The 7,988-nt window shown below is 59.5% G+C and overlaps 1 protein-coding gene across 2 annotated transcripts in view; it reads right to left on the bottom strand.

Moving 5' to 3' along the window:
* Positions 1 to 1,944: 1,944 nt before the first annotated feature.
* IGSF21 (immunoglobin superfamily member 21) overlaps positions 1,945 to 7,988 on the bottom strand; it is a 195,723-nt gene continuing 189,679 nt past the window's right edge. For both annotated transcript variants that reach the window (XM_079147178.1, XM_079147179.1), the window contains exons 7-10: positions 3,708 to 3,793; positions 3,291 to 3,483; positions 2,895 to 2,933; positions 1,945 to 2,176 (exon numbers count right to left, since the gene is read on the bottom strand). In XM_079147178.1, the coding sequence (XP_079003304.1) occupies positions 2,103 to 2,176; positions 2,895 to 2,933; positions 3,291 to 3,483; positions 3,708 to 3,793 (392 nt within the window). In that variant the 3' untranslated portion in view covers positions 1,945 to 2,102. The remainder of the gene's footprint in view (positions 2,177 to 2,894; positions 2,934 to 3,290; positions 3,484 to 3,707; positions 3,794 to 7,988) is intronic.

Raw genomic sequence — 7,988 nt, 5'->3', positions numbered from 1 at the left:
CCAGGGTCAAGGGGCTGGGGAGACGGCAAGAGGATGGAGACACTGCCTGATGCCCAGCGTGGTGTGTGTGCCCAGGCCCTGCAGTCTCAGTGAGGTCGTGGCCTCCTGACTGGGGAGGGAGAAGCCCCCGATGGGCACAGTGCTCTGGGTTCACTGCCCACTTCCTCTTCCAGGGCATTCACAAAGACTACATTTCCCAGTACCCCTTGCAACTCATTGTGCGACTACTCCTGACCAATGGGCTTTAGGCCGAGATATCCGCGCACTCCTAGGCCTGGCCCTCAATCACATCCTGTCTGATTGTATGAGTTTCCCACCTGCTGCTGTAACAAGACACTTGGAAAAATATGAAATTATTACCATAGCATTCCAGAGTCAGAAGCCTGAGACAATCTTAAGGGATATAGGGGTTGGGAAGGCTGGTTCCTTCCGGAGGGCCAGTGAGAATCTGTTCCTGTGCACTTGCTGGTTTTGAGAGTCCAAGTACAGTCTGGGACCAGTGGCCCTCCCTATGTCACTTTCATCTCTTGCTTCTCCCTTCGCTCTGCCTTTGACCCTCTTGCCTGCTTCCTGTAAAGACCTTTGATTGCACGGGACCCTGGGGAATCCAGGATGCTTGTGCATCTTAAGGTTCTTCGCCTGTTCACATCAGCATGGTCTGTTTTGCCGTGAAAGGTAACATAGTGTCAGGCTCTGGGGATTAGGACAGGGACATCTCCAGAGCATCATCAACCTGGCTGCTGAGGTGACCCTCCAGCCCCCTCCCTGCCCTGGACCATCCAGAGAGCAGGGGTTCCAGAAGGTAGCTAAGAGGAGGAAGGGGCTGCTCGACCTGACTCGGGCGTGTGAGCCCACCGTCACCTCTGTTGTGCTAATCCAGTAAGACTGGGGCTGAGTGGTCCCTGCAGCGTGGCCTGGTCTGTCCCACGAACGCCGCTTCCCATGCGGTCTCCTCCTGGATGCTCAAGCCTTGGCCACGGCTCAGAAGGATCGACCCCTCCCTCCCGTGGACCCCTTCCTCCTGAGCTGAGAGGTGAATGACATGTGGACGCTTGTGGTGGAGCAGAGGGTTCTGGGAAAACCACCACTGACAAGTGTGGCTGTGACTGGCCCGTGTGCTTTGGCTAAGGGTGTCCTCAGACCCCATGGGCCCAGGCCTAGAACGCCCTTGCGTTTGTGCTTCTTCTCAAGCTCTGCTCCTCCCCACTGCTGGAGTTGGGGTCTGTGTGTTAAAGGCTTGGTCCCCAGGGTGACCTGGGAGGTGGTGGAACGTTTAGGGGTCTAGTGGGAGGTCCTTAGGTGGGGGGTGAGACCCTGTAGGACCCTGTTCCTCCTGCTTGCTCCTCCTTCATGATGTAAGTGGTTCTGTTGTGAATATGCTCCTACCATGGGCCCAAAAGCAACAGGGCCAATTGATCACGGATTGGCAACTCAGAACCATGAACCCAAATAACCTTTTTCTTCACGTTCATGATCTCACGTATTTTGTTATAGTGGTGGGAAGCTGATGCACCTGGGCTCTGGGACAAACACCCACAGAACAAAGAAATGTATGGGGAGCCGAACCCACCTGGATGGGAGGCCAACCCACTGGCCTGCTGCCTGAAGCAGAGCTGCCCAGCTGGGCCCAGACTAGTCCACTGAGCCACTCCAACTGCACATGATCATCAACACTGGTTGCACGCCAGTGAGATTTGGGTTGGCTCGTTACGCAGCATTACTTGAGCAATGGCTGACTATTGCACTTGTGCCTGAGGGATCTTGGGGTTTCTGAGAGTCTCTGGCCACTTTCCACACCTGGCTGTTAGGGTCTGGGTGAGACAATGGCCACACGTCCACCTTCCATCAGGGAGGTCCACCTCCTTTGTGCCTGTCCCAGCTCGGGACAGCAGGTGCCGGTGGCTGCGACGGAGCTGAGGAAGAACACAGAGCCACGCACCAGAGTGGGGAAAATTGGTCTGTTTGTTTTAATTAAACCGATTGAAGAAGCCAAGACACAGACAGAAAGAGACTAAGAACGAGACTGGAAATAGCTTAGAAAAGGAACGAAACCCGGTCGCAGAGAAATCAGTGCCAGACGAGCTCAGGCCAGGGTGGCGCCTTCACGTCAGCTCCAGGGCCACTGTCAGGGCGAGCACCAAGGTGAGCCGGACGCCGGCAGGACCAGAAGCAGAACCTGCGTGGGCAGGCAGCAGGTCAGAGCCCACAGACCCGCCAGCTGAGCCTGGCTGCCCCCAGAAGAGGTGCTGGACGTTGGTACCAGGGTGGACAGGGTTCAGACCCCAGCCCCGCCAACCAGCCCGCCTAGCTGTCTGTGACCCCGTCCCCACCCAGGCCTGACGGGCCAGCCAGGCTTCCCCGTGGCTCTCAGGATTGTCCAGAGGGACCGGGAGGGGGAGTGTCCACCATGAACAGCGAGGTGGGCTCAGTGTGCATGTGAGGGGGGGGCGGCCTGGGAGCGGTGTCCAGGTCCCCTGGTGATGTTCAGGTTGTGGGGTGCAGCCCAGGGAGGGCAGTACGGAGGACCCCAGCTGAGGAATCTGTGCTCCCCGCTGTCCTACAGAGTCCTTAGAGTCCCAGAACACAGCCCCTGGTCACTGCTGGACACATCCCCTGGGGGTCCGGCTAGCTGAGTGCCCCGGGCTCAGAGAGTTCCAGACACCAGAGATGGTGCAGGGGACACACTGGGCTCCCCAAGCCCTAGCCAGCTACTTTGGGGTCCGAGGGCCCCCTGAATGCCTCAGTGCCCACCTCTGACCACGCCTGACCCTCACTCTGCCCAGCAGGAGGGCGATGGCCTGCCTGAGGGGAGGGACAGTCAGGGGGACCAGAGCTGCCGGGAACCTGGAGAGTCACTCCCTTTGAAGCAGGAAGGCCTGGGAGTGAAGACTTACCATTGGAGTCCTCCGTTCCTCTGGGAATATTTGGGTTTTCTGTCGGAAAGGAAGAGAAAGAGACCATGAGAGTGGACGGCCCCCGGGACCAGGGAGGGAGCCCCTTCACCCAGCACCTGTGGCGGGACATGTGGCCCCCGACCTCTCCACAGCCTGTGCCATCAGACCGTTTTACAGACAGAGAAGCTGAGGGAGGCTGGGCGGCGTGTGTCAGAGCCGGGGTTGGAACCCGTGCCTCGGACCCCAGAGCCATCGGGGTCATGACCACTGGACCGCACTGCCTCCCAGGCGGGCACCGTCTCAGGGCAAATGAGCAGACTTGGGCTTGCCGCCGCCGCCTCGGGGACGGCTCTGAGACAGGGCTCCGGCCCCCGTGCCCCACCGAGCGCCGCGTACCGAAGACGATGAGCCGCGTGTGCGTGTCTGTGGAGCCCAGCGGGTTCTGGGCTGTGCAGCGGTACATGGAGCCGTTCAGCTCGGCGGGCACGCGCTCCAGCACCAGCTCCTTCCCCGCGAACTCTGCGCTGCCGTCCAGCAGGCGGCTCCCCACCCGCGTCCACGTGAACAGGGGCTCCGGGAAGACTTCGTTCTGTTGGCCAGAGCAGGGGACGGGGGTCAGAGGCAGGCCTGGCACCACCGCAGGAGGACAGAGCTCTGCCCTTCTCGTGGGAGCTGGCTCTGCCATTTACCAGACTGGGGACTGCAGCCAGCTGGCGGTGGCCAGAGGGCCAGAAGGGCGCAGGAGTGTCCCAGGAACCCTGGTGCCCTGGGGGAAGCCTGCACCGCCCCCCACGGGCTCAGAGGGAGGCTGACCTGAAATCCATGGACCAGGATCCTCACCGTGTCCCCCACCCGGGCCCTGCTGGGCGTCATCACAATTTTGGGTCCTTTGGGAGCCACTGTAGGGAGGAAGGTCAGGTCAGGAAGACACGTGCAGGCAGCAGGGGTGACCAGCGAGGAAAGGGAGTCGGCACACGGAAGGAAAGGCTCTGCTCCAGCGCTCCGCACCGGGACCGGCGGATCTCCCTCGGGGGCTCCAAGCCTGCTGCTCCCTCGTGTGGCCATTGGCTCGAGTTCCCCAAGCCCAGCCGTGGACCCACCCTGCCCGGGACCTGGGGACCGGGTGGGACAGGACCCGGTCCTTGCCCTGGTAAGGTTCACTCATCAGCGGGAGAGACGAGCAGCAGACAGGTACAGACCCGTGGGACACGCTGGATGGCGTCAGGGTAGGCTTCAGATGGTCAACTGCCCAAGCCAGACCACCCGAGTCCCTCAGCCATGAAGCCCCGGTGAGGCGGGTTCTGCCATCAGTGTCCCAGATGCTCAGTTGAGTTCACTGAGACCGAGTCACAGGGACTTGCCAGAGGTCACGTGGTGAGGGAGACGCAGGACCCCAACCCGGGTCTCCTGCCTCCAGATCCAGGGCTCCGTCCACCAGGGTCATCTTCCCAGGGGGTCTCTGGACTCTCAGGGGAGGGTGGACTGTGCCGGGAGACCCTAGCCCTCCGTGGATCGCGGGGAGGACATAGTAAAAACAGCCCAGCACCCGCTCACCCCGAGCTTCCACCATGTACCAGGGAGACGTCGCCTGCGAACTCGGAAGCAAAATGCCAGCGGAGACTTAGAGGGGGTGGGGAGAGGCAGTGGGTGCTGTCCTCAGAGCTGGTGGTCACCGAGAGGTGCCCGGGGGAGGGAGCAGCCGGGGTGTAGCACCCAGGCAGCAAGCTGCGACACTCCTGCTCAGCTTCCAGGGCGGGAGGAGGCGTTGGGGCTTTGGAGTTCTGGGCTCTGTGCACCCTCTCCAGCAGTGGCAGTGGGAGAAAGCTTTGTCCCTGGGTGGCCCAGGCCGCCCCAGCGCCCTCCTTCCCCCAGCGCTCAGAGCGGAAGTCTCTGCAGCTGGCAGACGTGGGTGGTCTCCCAGGCACTGCCAGTCCATTCTCTGAGAATGAGACCCAAGAACTATTAATTAACAACGCGCGACAGCTGAGGGGCCACGTGGGGCGAGGGCGGAGCCCGCGCGGGAGGCGGGGCAGGAAGGCAGGGCCCGCCCTCTCCAGCTGCGTGGTGGGGAGCCTTCTGTGTCCCCGGCCCTCACCCCAGGTAGCCTTCCCTGCAGCTGCAGACCGGGCCGCACCCCTCGCCACCCACCGCCCTGGAGATGGCGGCCTGGACTCACTGTTTTTCTTTCTTTTTCCTCCTGGCACTGGGCGGGGAACCAGGGTCTGGTGGCAGCTGGCAAGCGCACCGCCCTTGAGGGTGAGCGTCGGCCTCCTGGACCCCAAAGCGCGCCCGCCCGCGCTGCAGCACCTAAGGCCTGATCTCATTTCACCTCTGGCCTCTCCAGATGGTCCCTGCAAGGGATCCACGGCTCGGCGAGGGCGAGCCACCTTCCGGCCTCCTTCACTCAGGGCCCTGTCCGGGTTGGCGTGCAAATGGGGAGCCCTGCCCGGCCCCGGGGGCTGCTGCGCAGCCACCAAGGGCGCTGAGGGCGGCCCTGCAGAAGGCTGCGCCCAGAGGTCACGGCAGCGCCCTCCCCGCTCAGATGCTCTTCCCGGCTCTCCAGAGGCCATGGCTAGTTCCTCAGGCCTGGGCCCCGGCCTGCTGGCCCCGACAGGGAGAAGCTGACGTGCACCCACTGCCTGCCATGCGGTAGGCAGACTCCGCGGTAGGGCTCACTCCATGCCGGTGCTTATAAGGCGGGTCACCGGGAACCCATTTTGCAGGCCTTTAAAACTGACTTCCAGGAGGTCACACTGCAAGGAAGGTGACAAAAGCTGGCCTTGGCGTCCCCTGGTGTCTCCCAGGCTCAGATCCCAGGTAGAGGAGGCTGGTGGCTCTTCCACCCAGGCAGCCTCTCTGGGCTCTTTCCCAGCACCTGCCCACAGATGAGCACGTGACCCCCCCCCCCCTCCCTCGCTGCCGCTGTTGCTGCCGGTCGCCAGGCTGGCTGCTGTCACCCTCCACTAGCTGGGAAGTCCAGGGGCAGCTCCTGGCAGTCTGAGTCTGCCCCTTGCCTGCCTCTAGAACACCGCACGGAGAGCTCCGAAGGCACGTCTCCGTCTCCCAATGTTCACTCCTCTCAAACTCTGCACCCGCAGGGAGGGCAGGAGTCCAGAGACCAGAATCCTCTACTCTGGCTGCACGGCTCAGATAAGTCAGCTCAACCTGTCCTCTTACCTGCGAGTGGGCAGAACAGGCTACACCGGCTTAAGAGAGAGAGGCTCTGAGATGCAGCGGGGAGGGAGACCAGAGCACAGTGGGGTCCAGAAGAAGTGACACCTCTCGGCTCCGGGAAATGCCAGAGACCCTGACTATATCGGCACCCCTCCTTCCTCCCTTGAGCCTCCTGATAGAGCGCTACGAAGTCTAAAGGGAAGGTCCTCTAGGCGTCCTCAGGAATTCTGGCTGTTCATTAAGATAGCAACTCATCCATCTACCCACCCACCCACCCAGCCATCTACCCACCCATCCATCCCCTCCACCTGTCCATCCATCCTTCCATCCACACACCTATCCAATCCCTTCATCCATCATCCATCCATCCCTCCACCTTGCCACCCACCCACCTATTCATCCATCCACCTATCTGCCTATCCATCCATCCATCCATCCATCCATCCATCCATCCATCCATCCACCCCTCCACCTACTCCACCCATCCACTTATCCATCTATCCACCTGTCCGTCCATCCATCCATCCACCCCCTCCACCTGTCCACCCATCCTTCCATCCACACACCTATCCAATCCCTTTGTCCATCATCCATCCATCCCTCCACCTTCCCACCCACCCACCTATTCATCCATCCACCTGTCCGCCTATCCATCCATCCATCCATCCATCCATCCATCCATCCACCCCTCCACCTACCCACCCATCCACCTGTCCATCCATCCATCCATCCATCCATCCATCCTTTCATCCACCCAATTCACCCATCCACCCACCTATCCATTCAGCCATCAGCCATCCATCCATCCATCCACCCCTCCACCTACCCACCCATCCACCTATCCATCTATCCACCTGTCCATCCATGCATTCATTCATCCATCCATCCTTTCATCCACCCACCAATTCACCCATCCACCCACCTATCCATTCAGCCATCCATCCATCCATCCCTCCACCCATCCACCCACCTATCCATTCATCCATCCCTCCACCCATCCACCCACCTATCCATCCATCCATCCATCCTTTCATCCACCCACCAATTCACCCACCCACCCACCTATCCATTCAGCCATTCAGCCATCCATCTATTCATCCATCCATCCATCCCTCCATCCTCCACCCATCTATCCATCCATCCACCCATCCTTTCATGCATGCATTCATCCACCCAGCAATTCACCCATCCATTCATCCATCCACCCACTTACCCAATCCCTTCATCCATCATCCATCCACCCCTCCACCCAACTGTCCACCCACAAATCTAGCAATCTGCCCAACCACCCATTCATTCATCTGCTCCATCCATCTAATTATTTCCTGCCACCTAATTTGCATCAGTTACTGTGGAGGGCAGTGTTGGGTATGCAATGATTAATAATAATGGCAGTTTACATTTACTGAATACTTACTCTGTCACTATACTACACACTCTGTACATACTGCCTTTCTTAATCTTCACAACAACCCAGAGAAATATTAGCTAACTAATTATCCAACAAGGTTTATTAAATAACACATGAGTTTTTTTTTTTTTTTTTTTTTTTCTGAGCCCTGTATCATATGAACATGGTGATTTACAGACCTGCCCATATGCAACTCAAATCGCAGGGGTGGGTGTGAACAGTAAGGAAATAGAGATTATCCTTGCAGGTGGAGATGAGTGTCATCCCAGAAGACAAAGTGAGGGTGGGGCAGAAGGGCCAGGAGGAAGAGGCTGTGTTAGGGAGAGTAGAGGCTTGGATGGAGGAATTGATAGTGTCTGGGGTGAGGCTTTTCCAGGAAGAAAGGAAAGCCAGAGCACAGTCTCAGAGGTGGCCTGAGCATGCGGCAAGAGTGAGGAGGGGTCTGGGGTGGAGCAGATGGAGCAGAAGCGAGAGTTATAGAAGAAGTGTCTGGGAGGCCACAGTAAGGA

Source organism: Sciurus vulgaris (assembly GCF_902686455.1).
Source record: "Sciurus vulgaris genome assembly, chromosome: 1".
NCBI classification, from domain to species: domain Eukaryota; kingdom Metazoa; phylum Chordata; class Mammalia; order Rodentia; family Sciuridae; genus Sciurus; species Sciurus vulgaris.
This window is presented reverse-complemented; position numbering and strand designations above follow the sequence as displayed.